Source organism: Oncorhynchus mykiss, chromosome 32, assembly GCF_013265735.2.
Source record: "Oncorhynchus mykiss isolate Arlee chromosome 32, USDA_OmykA_1.1, whole genome shotgun sequence".
NCBI classification, from domain to species: Eukaryota; Metazoa; Chordata; class Actinopteri; order Salmoniformes; family Salmonidae; genus Oncorhynchus; species Oncorhynchus mykiss.
In genome coordinates, this window is record NC_050572.1 from 19,705,765 (window position 1) to 19,722,543 (window position 16,779).

The following is a 16,779-nucleotide window of genomic DNA, read 5'->3' on the forward strand; positions in this document are numbered from 1 at the left end:
ATTTATTCATGAAGAAATCATTATCATGGGCTCATTGAACGGTGAGGAAGTATGATATGTCCACTGCCTGTTGCTGCTCTCAGAATGTTCTTCAGATTCCAAAAAGTTGTTAAAATCAAGATTCTCAAGACACAATGTTGACTTCCCATGTTTTATACTACAGGGACAATTTGTGATGTTTCTACTCCATTGTCATCCAGTGTTGTTTCCATATAATTAGTATCAGTAGAACGGTTATCCCCAATAAATTCAACAATGCCATAATGGGAGGACTGTCGGCCGTTTTCAATCTCCTTATAGGAGTAAAGCAGGAATTCTAATTATATGGTTGTTTTCTCTCTCTCTCTCTCCACACTAACAGAATATGACAGACACCTAGCTCACAGCAAAGGTATGGCGACAGCTTACCTGGACCCCAACCTCAACCACGCCCTGGCTGGGGGGGCCAAGTCACGCCTCAGTGCGGGCACGGCCACGGAGCGGGCTCCCGGGGCCCCTGACAGGGTCCTGAAGGTCTTCCATCACTTCGAGAGCAATAGCGAGCATAGCACATGGGCCAGCAACATCCGCCATGGGGACGCCACCGATGTCAGGGTAAGACAGAGGGCTAATGTATGGCAACAGGGGTCTCACACACACACACATACTAGTGTTGCACGGTATACCAAAACTTTTGAACTTTTTCGATAAAACAAAAAACGGTTTGGTACTAGAATTTTTGTTACATTCAGTACTTCTGTCAAATGTGTCTCATGTGATTGAGAGAATTGATCAGGGCCCGGTTTCCCAAAAGCAGCTTAAGACTAAGTTCATCATTAGAACCTGTTTCCCAAAACCATCCTTATTAACATTGCACTTGAAAACACTCGCAATCTAACGCCTGCCTCAGAGCACTCGTAGAACAACTCCTGCCTCAGTGTTACGACTTGTAGTAGTAGTGGATGCGGAGTCAGGCGCAGAGAGCAGAGGGTTTAGGAGACCCATATTTATTCCGGTGACAGAAAAGGTCACGCCAAAACACCAGGTGCATAAAATGACCGGCCCAAAAACAGGACCCAAACAGTCCGGAGAAAATAAGCAAATAGCACATCCACAAAATGAACAGAGAAACAAGCCCGCACAAAAGCAGGCAGGCATAACCGGCTTAAATAGCCCTAACCAAAACCCTAACAAGAAACACGTGTAACCAATAAGACAAAACTAACAGAAAAGGAAAAGGGGATCGGTGGCAGCTAGTAGACCGGTGACGACGACCGCCGAGCGCCGCCCGAACAGGAAGAGGAGCCACCTTCGGTGGGAGTCGTGACACTCAGAGCACTCGTAGAACAGCTCAGTGTGTCAGAGCACTCGTAGAACAGCTCAGTGTGTCAGAGCACTCGTAGAACAGCTCCGTGTCTCAGAGCACTTGTAGAACAGCTCAGTGTCTCAGAGCACTCATAGAACAGCTCAGTGTGTCAGAGCACTCGTAGAACAGCTCAGTGTGTCAGAGCACTCGTAGAACAGCTCAGTGTGTCAGAGCACTCGTAGAACAGCTCAGTGTGTCAGAGCACTCATAGAACAGCTCAGTGTGTCAGAGCACTCGTAGAACAGCTCAGTGTGTCAGAGCACTCGTAGAACAGCTCAGTGTGTCAGAGCACTCGTAGAACAGCTCAGTGTGTCAGAGCACTTGTAGAACAGCTCCGTGTGTCAGAGCACTCGTAGAACAGCTCAGTGTGTCAGAGCACTTGTAGAACAGCTCAGTGTGTCAGAGCACTTGTAGAACAGCTCAGTGTGTTGTTGGATGCTTTTTCCCTCCTCCACTTTATACACAGAAGATCTCCGCTAAACATCTCTCTGTGGCCACTGATAACTTCAGAACAAAGTTGACTACAAGTCCTAAGTTGCCAATGTCAGTTGATACAAGCAAGCAGCGTGTAAAAATATTCTTCAAATAAAAACGGAGATGACTGCATTAAAATATAAACAGTAGGCTATAGGTCTATTTCAATCATTGAAATGCGTTTTATGTTCAATCAATTGAATTCTATTTCACTATGTGTAGCCTAACATGTGCACACTGATGTGCCAGATCAGTTATTTAATGCAGTTTATTGGGTAAGCGTTAGAATAAGCCAGCTCAATATTTGCAGGCGTAGGCGATAATATCTCTCTAGGAGCTGGTCGTCATTATTGTGAATTCTATTGTTAAGGAAAGATTTGAAGGGAGAAAGCTGATCTGAGAGCAGTGCTCACTATCTTTTTGATCCTACCTGTATCGACACATGATCCAACAATGCACTTCACGGCCTTTCTCTCTGCGTGGCGCAAGCGACCTTTCTCTTCTAGGTGCAAGCGACCTTTCTCTCTGCGTGGTGCAAGCGACCTTTCTCTTCTAGGTGCAAGCGACCTTTCTCTCTACGTGGTGCAAGCGACCTTTCTCTCTGCGTGGTGCAAGCGACCTTTCTCTTCTAGGTGCAAGCGACCTTTCTCTCTGCGTGGTGCAAGCGACCTTTCTCTTCTAGGTGCAAGCGACCTTTCTCTCTACGTGGCGCAAGCGACCTTTCTCTTCCAGGTGCAAGCGACCTTTGTCTCTGCGTGGCGCAAGCGACCTTTCTCTTCCAGGTGCAAGCGACCTTTCTCTCTGCGTGGTGCAAGCGACATTTCTCTTCTAGGTGCAAGTGACCTTTCTCTCTGCGTGGTGCAAGCAACCTTTGTCTCTGCCTTGTGCAAGCGACCTTTCTCTCTGTGGTGCAAGCGACCTTTCTCTCTGCGTGGTGCAAGCAACCTTTCTCTCTGTGGTTCAAGCGACCTTTCTCTCTGCATGGTGCAAGCGACCTTTCTCTCTGCGTGGTGCAAGTGACCTTTCTCTCTGCGTGGTGCAAGCAACCTTTCTCTCTGCGTGGTGCAAGCGACCTTTCTCTCTGCATTGTGTTTTAGGAAAAGCATGTTACATCTAAAGGCCGTTGTAGATAGATGCATCGTTAAATCACTCGTAAGCCTTGATAATATTACCCATAAGCACTCCGTTATGAAGCGCTGGATGTCATGCTTTTTAATGGGGATGTCCACAAAGTAGTGGAATCACAACACCCCCTTGCTGTTCAAGGCTCCGTTGCAAGATGAACGCCGCATATGTCTCCAGTCCAGACAGAGTCCGTCAAAGAACAGTTTTAGCAAATCACAGAAGAAGATAAAACTATGTGAGTTTCAGGTTGGCTTTATTGGATAGCTACCAAATTGTAAACAATGACCCCTTTCTATAATTGGTCATTATTAAAAGTACCCTTTAAATAGTAATGTTAAATAATACACATTGGCTGTTTAGCCAATTATATTATGACTGTTGCCTCCCATTTAAGTTTATTGTGCTGGTAGTGACTTTTGATTTTGGTGATAATTATTGGGTGGAGGTCGCTAGCTACAGTGGAATCTTCAACCTATATATTTCTCCTGTCTTGAATGAAAAGGTCATATTTATTTTAATTTTATTTAACCTTTATTTAGCTAGGCAAGTCAGTGTAGAAAGATATTTTGCAATCTCCAAAATAAATCCTATCTCTGATGAGAGTAGGCTCTCCTCCATCTTGTCTTGCGTTGTGAAACCCTATCCTATGTTCTCCGTCCAGTAGCGGAATGAGATTACATGAAGTGGAAGTACGGCGTAATGAAATAGGTCATGATGTAAACGGGGCATAAAGGCTTCTGCATGCTTCGGTTGTGTGCTCTAGAAAAACGAGGCAATAGTACTATTTGTCCATCTTGAGACTAGAGGTCGACCGATTAATCGGAATGGCCGATGAATTAGGGCCGATTTCAAGTTTTCATAACAATCGGAAATCGGTATTTTTGGACACCGATTTGGCCAAGTATTTTTTTTAAAATGTAAAAATGTAAAAAAATCAAATAAAAAAAATATACACCTTTATTTAATCTTTATTTAACTAGGCAAGTCAATTAAGAACACATTCTTATTTTCAATGACGGCCTAGGAACGATGTGTTAATTGCCTTGTTCAGGGGCAGAACGACAGATTTGTACCTTTTCAGCTCGTGGGATTCAATCTTGCAACCTTACAGTTAACTAGTCCAACGCTCTAACCACCTGATTAAATTGCACTCCACGAGGAGCCTGCCTGTTATGTGAATGCAGTAAGCCAAGGTAAGTTGCTAGCTAGCATTAAACTTATCTTAAAAAAACAATCAATCATAATCACTAGTTAACTACACATGGGTGACGATATTACTAGTTTATCTAGCGTGTCATGTGTTGCATATAATCGATGCGGTGCGTATCGTTGCTCCGGTGTGTAGCTAACCATAAACATCAATGCCTTTCTTAAAACCAATACACAGAAGTATATATTTTTAAACCTGCATATTTAGCTAAAAGAAAGGTTAACAGGCAATATTAACCAGGTGTAATTGTGTCACTTCTCTTGCGCTCATTGCACGCAGAGTCAGGGTATATGCAAGTTTGGGCCTCCTAATTTGCCAGAATTTTACGTAATTATGACATAACATTGAAGGTTGTGCAATGTAACAGGAATATTTAGACTTAGGGATGCCACCCGTTAGATAAAATACGTAACGGTTCCGTATTTCACTAAAAGAATAAACGTTTTGTTTTCGAGATTATAGTTTCCGGATTCGACCATATTAATGACCTAAGGCTCGTATTTCTGTGTTTATTATGTTATAATTAAGTCTATGATTTGATAGAGCAGTCTGACTGAGCGATGGTAGCAGCAGGCTCATAAGTATTCATTCAAACAGCACTTTAGTGTGTTTTGCCAGCAGCTCTTCGCTGTGCGTCAAGCATTGCGCTGTTTATGACTTCAAGCCTATCAACTCCCGAGATTAGGCTCGTGTAACCAATGTGAAATGGCTAGCTAGTTTGCGGGGTGCGCGCTAATAGCGTTTCAAACGTCACTGCCGTTACCGTCAATATTACTCGCCAACATGCAATCATTGGACAATAAACTAGACGAGGTAAGATCACGAATATCCTACCAACGGGACATCAAAAACGGTAATATCCTATGCTTCACGGAATCATGGCTGAATGACGACATGGATATTCAGCTAGCGGGTAAGACAAAGGGGGGGGTGGTCTGTGCATATTTGTAAACAACAGCTGGTCTACGAAATCTAAGGAAGTCTCTAGATTTTGCTCGCCTGAAGTTGAGTATATTGTGATAAACTGCAGGCCACACTACTTGCCTAGAGAGTTCTCAGCTATACTTTTCGTGGCTGTTTATTTACCACAACAGACAGATGCTGGCACTAAGACCGCACTCAGTCAGCTGTATAAGGAAATAAGCAAACAGGAAACCACTCACCCAGAGGCGGTGCTCCTAGTGGCCGGAGACTTTAATGCAGGGAAACTTAAATCAGATCTACCAAATCTCTATCAACATGTTAAATGTGCAACCAAAGGGAAAGAAATTCTAGATCACCTATACTCCACACACAGAGACACGTACAAAGCTCTCCCTCGCCCTCCATTTGGTAAATCCGACCACAACTCTATCCTCTGATTCCTGCTTACAAGCAAATATTAAAGCAAGAAGCACCAGTGACTCGGTCTATAAAAAAATTGTCAGATGAAGCAGATGCAAACTACAGGACTGCTTTGCTAACACAGACTGGAACATGTTCCGGGATTCTTCCGATGACATTGAGGAATACACCACATAAGTCACTGGCTTTATCAATAAGTGCATTGAGGATGTCGACCCCACAGTGACTGTACGTACATACCCCAACCAGAAGCCATGGATTACAGGCAACATTCGCACTGAGCTAAAGGGTAGAGCTACCGCTTTCAAGGTGCCGGGACTCTAACCCGGAAGCTTACAAGAAATCCCGCTATGCCCTGCGACGAACCATCAAACAGGCAAAGCGTCAATACAGGGCTAAGATTGAATCATACTGGCTCCGACACTCGTCTTATGTGGCAGGGCTTGCAAACTATTACAGACTACAAAGGGAAGCACAGCCGCGAGCTGCCCAGTGACACGAGCCTACCAGATGAGCTAAATCACTTCTATGCTCGCTTCGAGGCAAGCAACACTGAGGCATGCATGAGAGCATCAACTGTTCCGGACGACTATGTGATCACGCTCTCCGTAGCCGACGTGAGTAAGACGTTTAAACAGGTCAACATACACAAAGCTGAGGGCCAGACGGATTACCTGGACGTGTGCTCCGGGCATGTGCTGACCAACTGGCAGGTGTCTTCACTGATATTTTCAACATGTCCCTGATTGAGTCTGTAATACCAACATGCTTCAAGCAGACCACCATAGTCCCTGTGCCCAAGAACACAAAGGCAACCTGCCTAAATGACTACAGACCCGTAGCACTCACGTCCGTAGCCATGATGTGCTTTGAAAGGCTGGTAATGGCTCACATCAACACCATTATCCCAGAAACCCTAGACCCACTCCAATTTGCATACCGCCCAAACAGATCCACAGATGATGCAATCTCTATTTCACTCCACACTGCCCTTTCCCACCTGGACAAAAGGAACACCTATGTGAGAATGCTGTTCATTGACTACAGCTCAGCGTTCAACACCATAATATCCTCAAAGCTCATCACCAAGCTAAGGATCCTGGGACTAAACACCTCCCTCTGCAACTGGATCCTGGACTTCCTGCCGCCCCCAGGTAGTGCGGGTAGGTAGCAACACATCTGCCACGCTGATCCTCAACACTGGAGCTCTCCAGGGGTGCGTGCTCAGTCCCCTCCTCTGTACTCCCTGTTCACCCACGACTGCATGGCCAGGCACAACTCCAACACCATCATTAAGTTTGCTGACGACACAACAGTGGTAGGCCTGATCACCGACAACGACGAGACAGCCTATAGGGAGGAGGTCAGAGACCTGGCTGGGTGGTGCCAGAATAACAACCTATCCCTCAACGTAACCAAGACTAAGGAGATGGTTGTGGACTACAGGAAAAGGAGCACTGAGCAAGTCCCCATTCTCATCGATGGGCCTGTAGTGAAGCAGGTTGAGAGTTTCACATTCCTTGGTGTCCACATCAACAACAAACTAGATTGGTCCAAACACACCAAGACAGTCGTGAAGAGGGCACGACAAATCCTCAAAAGGTTCTTCAGCTGCAACATCGAGAGCATCCTGACCAGTTCCATCACTGCCTGGTACGGCAATTGCTCGGCCTCCGACCGCAAGGCACTTCAGAGGGTAGTGCGTACGGCCCAGTACATTACTGGACCTCTACACCAGGCGGTGTCAGAGGAAGGCCCTAAAAATTGTCAAAGACCCCAGCCACTCCAGTCATAGACTGTTCTCTCTACTACCGCATGGCAAGTAGTACCGGAGTGCCAAGTCTAGGACAAAAGGCTTCTCAACAGTTTTACCCCCAAGCCATAAGACTCCTGAACAAGTAACCAAATGGCTACCCGGACTATTTGCATTGTGTCCCCCCCCCCAACCCCTCTTTTACGCTGCTGCTACTCTCTGTTTATCTTATATGCATAGTCACTTTAACTATACATTCATATACATACTACCTAAATTGTCCCGAACAACCAGTGCTCCCGCACGTTAGCTAACCGGGCTATCTGCATTGTGTCGCACCACCCACCAACCCCTCTTTTTACGCTTCTGCTACTCTCTGTTCATCATATGTGCATAGTCACTTTAACGATACCTACATGTACATACTACCTCAATAAGCCTGACTAACAGCTATCTGAATATAGCCTTGCTACTCTTTTTTCAAATGACTTTTTACTGTTGTTTTATTTCTTTACTTACCTACACATACACACATACTTTTTTTCTCTCGCACCATTGGTTAGAGCCTGTAAGTAAGCATTTCACTGTAAGGTTTAAACCTGTTGTATTCGGCGCACGTGACAAATAAACTTTGATTTGATTTGGATCAAGTGACATTCTGTGACTTTGGCTAATAAGCCTTCTCTTTTTTTGTGGTATAATTTTGGTATTGAGTATTGGGATACTAAATCTGGTATCAGTATCATAGTCAAAATTATGGTATTGTGACACACACACACACACACACACACACACACACACACACACACACAGTTGAAGTAGACGTTGACACTAATCACAGGTCTGGGAACAGATTGTCTCACACCCAATCCTAACCTTAACCATTAGAGGGGTGGAACAGCATCTGACCCTGCATCAGAGCTAGAGCCAATCAGTGTACAGATTTTTTTTAAATACCTGTCATACAGTCATGAAGAGCTGATAGAGACTGGCTGTGTATTCCTGAATCTCCTACAAACACACAGACTGATCGACTGTCACTCTGTTTCTCTGCTGCGCTGAAGGAGCATGAGTAATTGACTGGATGCAGTCTTTTGGCTGTTAGAGCCCAGTGTATAGCTGCTGCTGTACAGACTGGTGTTGCACGTCAGAGCAGTGATTCAGCAGTGTAGTTGTTGCTTTATCAATTGCTATATGTTACTGAAAGTTCAGAGCACAATTCCTCATTGTTTTTGAAATTGGAATATCGTAGTGTGCTTGTTCTGTGGTTACCCTTCAACTGTCTAACTACACTCCAACTCCCTTCACTGAGAGAGAGGTCTGTGTGGCTCCGTCAGATTGCGGATTCTCTTTTAAAGCTGCAATATGTTACTTTTTGGGCCCTTGACGAAAATCATATAGAAATGTGAGTTATAGATCTGTCAATCTTATTGAAAACAAGTCTAAGAAGCGGTTTATATGTTCTATGTGCGCTATTCTATGCTTCTCGTTCTTAAGTTTTGTTTTAGCGTCTTACTCAAACAGCTGAAAATACTATATTTTTGGTTATTGAAAAGAGATTTCACAGTGGTTTAGATGGTACCATGATTCTCTACACTATACATTGCTTATTTTGTCACATAAACTAAAATTAGGCGAACTATCAGAATGTTTTAAACCAGGAAATGGCAGAATGATTTCCGCATATTGCACCTTTTACTGATGTTGCTGTGCCTTAGCTCTGTGATCTTCAGCGGCAGTTAGCCTAGGTCTCACATAGGCCGCACCTGAAGCCTCAAAGTTGGCTAATTACAGAAAACCCTTCACAAAGGACACATTTAAAGGCATGTGTGAATTATTGGAATAGCATCGTTTCTCCTCAGGTAGATGAACTGAGAGAGGCTATCAAGCAACTAGCTTGGTCTCAACCCATAAGGGTTGGCAAAACAGCACAAACTGATCTGAGACCAGGCTAAGCAAACACCGGTCTGCAGAAAGACATTTTGCTACATTATCCCTGCCCTCACTGACACTGACACTCAGTTATAGTGGTGTGAAGCTGTGAATTGATTCCTGGCACACAACATCCTGACTCCTAGATCTCCTATTTTCTGGAGAAAGGAAACCATTAAGACATGGTACATGGGTTGCATCCCAAATGGCACCCTATTCCCTATACAGTGCACTACTTTTGACCAGAGCCCTATGCGTGGTCTCAGTGCAGTCAGCAGATGCCTGTATTGATTTGTAGGGCTGGACAAAAAAGTTGTGTTTTGGATCCACATTCGCTTCCTGGTTCCATCCCAGAATAAACATCATGTTCCTATCCCCGGAGGTGCTCCCCAAGGACCCCTCATCCCATCACACACACATATCCTGTTCATACTGCATCAATAGCACTCTGCCTGCCCGGGTATAATGCACTGCTATGGTCAAAAGTAGTGTACTATATAGGGATTCCAGATATCCATATAGGACAAATATTATCAATAATAACACCATAAAATGACATGTAATTGAATCTACCTAGTGCCTGGTAGTCATTCTGTAAATCCGTTATATTTTCGTATGGGATATATTAATTTGTGAATGTCCATCACCCATTTCGTATGATATATTACGAATTACAATTTGTATTATATGTTACGAATTTGCTAAATGTACAATATGTTACAAATCTGCAAACCGTACGATGTTACGAATTCTAGCTAGGTGGCTAACGTTAGCTAGGGGTTAGGGTTAAGTTTAGGAGTTAGGTTAAGATTAGTTTAGGGGTTTAGGAGTTAGGTTAAGATTAGGGGTAGAGGAATGGTTAGCTAAAATGGTTAAGGTTAAGGTTAGCTAACATGCTAAGTAGACGCAAAGTAGCTAAAAGATAGAAAGTAGTTGAAAAGTTTCTAATTGGCTAAAATGCTAAAGTTGTCCTTGATGAGATTTGAACTCGCAACCTTTGGGTTGCTAGACGTTTGCATTATACGCCCACCCATCCACCGTGACCAACCACCCTCCTTTCATTTTTTGCTTTAAGTGGCCTGTCTTATGTAACCATACCAAATCTAACATACGACACTGAATGGAGTGTTTTGGATTTACGTACATAATAATATGAAATGATCTGAGACCAGGTGTACTGTATGCAATGTTTACCTTGATAAGAGGTTCATGGTTTGTTTGCATTTGAATGGACTAATTTGCATGTGAATTGTGCTTTTCTATTTCCATTGCAAACACATGGAAATTCTGCGGTTGTCAAGAATCCAAATGACTATATGCCAGTGAGATTTGACATGTTCTTTTTGGATCTTAAAAATTAAAAAAGGGTAGTAAAATTAGCTTGTTTGTTTGAGATAATCTGTCATATCATCATAGAGGCGGCTGTCATCATCTTTAGCCTAATGTGGTGTGATGGGAAATTTGTCATGCTCTGTTTGGATTGCTCTCCCTAGCTGTTCATGTAAGCATTCTGATTCTGTCTCTATAATCCGTTAGTGTCTTCTTCTTCTTTGTCTTCGTCTTTTCGTTGCCGTCGTCATCTGTTTCCTCCTAAGTGCCAAGGGGAACTCAGTTATTATACAGGACAGATGTTGGTCATATTTATTAGGGCATGCAATGGTTTTAAAACGTTTTGCAACTGAAAAAGTTGAGGTAGCCTCTCCCTGTGCCAGCTGGTTTTCTATTGTTTGGTTCCTAATGAATAGGACCATGCTTTTCAGGGTTGGCTCTCAAGCTCTAGGTCAAACCTGTCAGCACACTTAAAAGCATCACTTGGGATATTTAGCCTATGTTTCAGCGACTACCATTCCAAGTTACTTTTCCCCAAGGTCTGCTGGGAGTATACATATGCTGTGCTTTTAGATAGTATCTAAACAGCCATTCAGATGGCATGTGACATTTTAAAGGGTTCGGGTTAAGGCTATGTAATATTGTGCAGACATGGTGTCCTACCATTGCCTTGTCTGTCATATGGTGGAACCAGACCTAGTCACTGCATGCTTTTAATCACCCTGTATATCTCATGCTTCCCCAGCTCTATGTTACAAGTGGGAGATGAATATGACTTTTGACTGATGCTATCTTGAAGTTGTAGCCTTGCATTTTGGTATTTCAGTAGCCCAAGATGAATGGCTCGATTTCTCCTGTCTCCATTCTGGGTTCTGGTGGTATTTCTCCCATTTCTTCTGTCTCCATTCTGGGTTCTGGTGGTATTTCTCCCATTTCTTCTGTCTCCATTCTGGGTTCTGGTGGTATTTCTCCCATTTCTTCTGTCTCCATTCTGGGTTCTGGTGGTATTTCTCCCATTTCTTCTGTCTCCATTCTGGGTTCTGGTGGTATTTCTCCCATTTCTCCTGTCTCCATTCTGGGTTCTGGTGGTATTTCTCCCATTTCTCCTGTCTCCATTCTGGGTTCTGGTGGTATTTCTCCCATTTCTCCTGTCTCCATTCTGGGTTCTGGTGGTATTTCTCCCATTTCTTCTGTCTCCATTCTGGGTTCTGGTGGTATTTCTCCCATTTCTCCTGTCTCCATTCTGGGTTCTGGTGGTATTTCTCCCATTTCTCCTGTCTCCATTCTGGGTTCTGGTGGTATTTATCCCACCTCATTGAAGTTGAGTACACTTGTATTCCGTCAGTTCCGCCGCCTGGCCTACAAAACAATGTCAAATTAATCACCAGCAGAACTGCAGCTATATGGTTCTGTTTGTGTCACTTGGAGTAGACATTTTCCTGCTACTTGAAAATGGACTTGAAATGGCAATTATTAATTTGTATGCAAATTGTTTTTCTTTCAAATTGGGCAGACACATTTTTCCCATTACTCAGATGCTCTCTCTCTCTCTCTCTACGATCCTCCTGGGAACTCTGCATCCAGTATTGGATTATAAAACAGAGATTGTGTTGAGATATAATAATGGATGGACAGAGAGGGCCCTACCTTTTCTTGGGCCCACTCACTTCAGCCTCTCTTGCCAGACAAAACTTTTAGATTATGGCTCGTGAGATTACACACTTCTGTCTGTGTTGAGCCATTATATTCTTCTTCTGCTGATCCTATAGCTGTGCCTAGGGGAAACCTCACTCCGGAGCCCCAGCCACCATCTCAAGAAGCTATCCAACGCCCATATTTAATCATTTTAATGGAGGGTAGAGGATTTGCGTGCTCTTTAGCAAACCGAGATAAGAGACTGGCTTTAGCTTAGCCGCCCTTAGCTGGCTGAGTAATCTTCTGTTAGAGCAGGTTAACATGATCATATTGCATTTCTTTATCACTACTCACCATTGGAATATTGAGGAGGGTCTATCTCATCTGTGCAGGAAGATTTTCCTTCATTGTTAGAGAAAATAACTAGGTACCGACATCAATTCACATGAAGACATTGTTACTTCAGTAGCTACAGACCTACAAACCTAAAGTAAAGGTGCTGTACGGTTGCATAGAATATATTCTCTAAGTTCTCTCCTGGTTCCTAGTGCATTGTTACTGGAACTTCCATGCAGGGGGCGGCAGGGTAGCCTAGTGGTTAGAGCGTCGTCCTTGCCGTGGACAGTCTCAAATAAACGTTTGCCATTACACAAGCAGAAAGTCAGTCCCAAGGCTGCATAGAGACCTCCCTAAGTTGGAAACTACATTACCAAACAACGCTGGCCGACAGGCTTTGAATTCCCAGTCCCAATAGCCCAGTTCCTATGCTTCTCTGGCCTCTCCTCTCTTCCTCCTCTCCTCCTTCTCCTCTCCTTGGGCAGTGATCAGGCTCTGTTATCCTCCACAGTGTTGCCATTTGGCCATCAGGCCGTAACTGGGGCACATTATTGGACCTACTCTGGGGGATCCAGCCATCCAGCCTCTCTCTCTTCCCTCATAAATACAATCATCTTAAATATGCAATGGCTCTTAAGTGTTTGGGCTGGAATGTCACATCGGATCGGCAGTGTGATAGTATGCACACATACGGCCGCAGATGACACCAGCACAGCCATGCGAGGCCGGAATATCTCCATGCCAGCCAGCCATAGACTTAACATGGAGCCCTAGTGTTGTGGGCACTAACGACATAATATAACAGACGTGAGTGGTCCGTCTGGCCGGTCATAGACTACAGTCATAAGCTAGTCTATTGGCACTCTAGTTGCCGCTTCATGGCTGACAGACGTGAATGGTCCATCTGGTCTGGTGAGGTCTGGGGGTTTGATGTTAAACCGAACAGACAGTGAGAGGATGTCGCAGAGAGAGACATGGAATGCCTGGTATGGCAACTGCTCGGCATCTGACCGTAAGGCGCTACAGAGGGTAGTGCGAACAGCCCAGTACATCCAGGACCTATATACTAGGCGGTGTCAAAGGAAAGCCCATAAAATGTTCAGAGACTCCAGTCACCCAAGTTATAGACTGTTTTCTCTGCTACCGCACGGCAAGCGGTGCCGGAACGCCAAGTCTCGGACCAAAAGGCTCCTCAACAGTTTCTAACCCCAAGCCATAAGACTGCTGAACAATTTACATTGACCCCCCCTCCCTTTTGTACACTATGGATAGTCACTTCACTCCCACCTACATTTACAAATTACCTCAACTAACCTGTACCCCCGCACACTGACTCGGTTCCGGTGCCCCCTGTGTATAGCATCGTTATTCTTCTTATGTCACTTTTTATTATTACTTTTTATTTTAGCCTACTTGGTAAATATTTTCTTAACTCTTCTTGAACTGCACTCTTGGTTAAGGGCTTGTAAGTAAGCATTTCACAGTAAGGTCTACACTTGTTGTATTCGGCGCGTGTGACAAATAAAGTTTGATTTGAAGTCTTGAATGAGTGACTGAGTGGCCATTTGTGACTGAGTGGCCATTTGAGTGTTGGATTGTTCTGCAGGAGCTGGTCAGATTGGGGGATAAGGGTATGGGTTGGTGCCCTCCTTGGCCATTCAGCCAACGCTAATATGTTCTACTTATCGCCTCAGACAGGCTACCTGCTGTCACTAGGCGGAGCGGTGGCTGCCATGGCAATAAGATAGCATCGCTCCTACAGACAGAACAGTTGGATCATCCTGTCTTCTCTTCACCTCTCAGTAGGAGTCTATATCTGGGCTCCACTTTCTGTTTACCGTGTGTTGTTGTCTGTCTCCAGTAAAAACTCTAGTCAGTTTCTTTACCAATTTCTTGCATTGTGTGTACCTTCTACGTTCAATATCTTTGCCTTCACATAACTTCTGTATGACCTTGAACTTTCCTACCGTGGCTTGTCACTGGTCACTTAACTCTCCTGTGTTCCACCGCTACAGGGGATCATCCAGAAGATTTTGGACATCCACAAGGTGAAATGCGTGGCGTGCTTCAGCCTGCGGCTCAGCCACTCCCAATCCGGCCAGGTCCACTGGCTCCACCCTGATATGGGCGTGTCCCACGTGAGGGAGAAATACGAGCAGAACCGCTCCCAGGAGGAGTGGAGGTGAGCAGACTGTGTGTGTGTGTGTGCTCGTCCGTGTGCACTTAAGTGTATGAGTGTACCAATGCGTTTGCCCTGTGTGCGTGTATCTGTCTGTTTAGACTATGTCTCTCTCTTGATGTGTGTATTTGTCTGACTGTCTCTGTCTGCCCCTGTGTGTATTGAAGACAATGACAAAACGTCAGTCGGTGTCTCTCCGACAAGAGGGTGGAATCTACAGATTCACAGACCCACCTTTTTTGTGTGTGTGTGTGTGTGTGTGTGTGTGTGTGTGTGTGTGTGTGTGTGTTTTTCAATGCCTCAACTGTCAATGACTCGGTAGTAGGTCATTGCTATTAAAAGTTGTTATGCCAGATGAGTCACATCCTTAGCTTCTAGCGTTAGGTATCGCACAGATGGCATTAAATGCCTTTATTCTGCATCAGACAGTTCTGTGATAGTCTACAACCTTTCTTTAGGCACACTTAGACCCTGTGAATGTCCCTGAGAGCAGAGGCAAGACACATTGCCCCATAAGTTAACACTTCATCGCTGTGTCTTATTTTGTAAGGAAGAAGTCAGTCGAGGATCTGATACTATGAATGTTTGATGAACACACTATAGAGATTGGCCAATAGAGTTCCTTAGCCATTCATTCTCCTAGCCTAACATGTTCGTGTGACCTAGATGTTACCATCACATAAAATATGTTCTGAACACAGAATTGGACACTAAAGAGCCTCAAGGGCTTGTCTGTAGTACGCTGTTTTCCCTTTAGAAAACATTTCATTGAACATTATAAACATCTTAAGTTTCCATCCTCATTTGGATCATAATTTGAGGCATTTTACAGTCTAAGTTACTGTCAAATGTTGCTCTGTGAATCTCAGTAGTTCAATTCTAAGTGGAAGGCTAAGGTCTTTTCTGGCTATCTTTGAGCCTGGAGTCTGGGTGCTACCCAAATGGCACCCTATTCCCTACATAGTGCACTACTTTTGATCACAGCCTATATAGGGAATAGGGTGCCAGTTGGGACAGCCTGGCTTTGCACTGTTCTCGTCGTCTCTCTCTACATAGGACTTAAATCTGTTCACTAAGGACCGTCTGTCTGGCTTTCATCTCTCATTCTGACTGGAATACTGCTACTGCCTGGGATACACTGTTGTGTTCTATCGTGATGTGATTTCACATCTCATAGACCTGTGCAGCCGTGGTCAAAAGTTTTGAAAATGACACAAATATAAATTTTCACAAAGTCTGCTGCCTCAGTTTGTATGATGGCAATTTGCGTATACTCCAGAATGTTATGAAGAGTGATCAGATGAATTGCAATTAATTGCAAAGTCCCCTTTTGCCATGCAAATGAACTGAATCCCGAAAAAACTGCATTTCCTGCCACAAAAGGACCAGCTGACATCATGTCAGTGATTCTCTCGTTAACACAGGTGTGAGTGTTGACGACTATAAGGCTGGAGATCACTCTGTCATGCTGATTGAGTTCGAATAACAGACTGGAAGCTTCAAAAGAGGGTGGTGCTTGGAATCATTGTTCCTCCTCTGTCAATCATGGTTACCTGCAAGGAAACACGTGCCGTCATCATTGCTTTGCACAAAAAGGGCTTCACAGGCAAGGATATTGCTGCCAATAAGATTGCACCTAAGTCAACCGTTTATCAGATCATCAAGAACTTCAAGGAGAGCGGTTCAATTGTTGTGAAGAAGGCTTCAGGGCGCCCAAGAAAGTCCAGCAAGTGCCAGGACCGTCTCCTAAAGTTGATTCAGCTGCGGGATCGGGGCACCACCAGTACAGAGCTTGCTCAGGAATGGCAGCAGACAGATGTGAGTGCATCTGCACGCACAGTGAGGCAAAGACTTTTGGAGGATGGCCTGATGTCAAGAAGGGCAGCAAAGAAGCCACTTATCTCCAGGAAAAACATCAGGGACAGACTGATATTCTGCAAAAGGTACAGGGATTGGACTGCTGAGGACTGGGGTAAAGTCATTTTCTCTGATGAATCCCCTTTCCGATTGTTTGGGGCATCCGGAATAAAGCTTGTCCGGAGAAGACAAGGTGAGCGTTACCATCAGTCCTGTGTCATGCCAACAGTAAAGCATCCTGAGACCATTCATGTGTGGGG

At 44.4% G+C, this 16,779-nt stretch overlaps 1 protein-coding gene across 20 annotated transcripts in view; it reads left to right on the top strand.

Annotated features, from left to right (window-relative positions):
* ptk2aa (protein tyrosine kinase 2aa) overlaps positions 1–16,779 on the top strand; it is a 176,462-nt gene that overhangs the window by 97,787 nt on the left and 61,896 nt on the right. For all 20 annotated transcript variants that reach the window (XM_036971804.1, XM_036971795.1, XM_036971787.1 and 17 more), the window contains 2 exons: positions 362–594; positions 14,499–14,665. In XM_036971804.1, coding sequence (XP_036827699.1) covers positions 394–594; positions 14,499–14,665 — 368 coding nt within the window. In that variant the 5' untranslated portion in view covers positions 362–393. The remainder of the gene's footprint in view (positions 1–361; positions 595–14,498; positions 14,666–16,779) is intronic.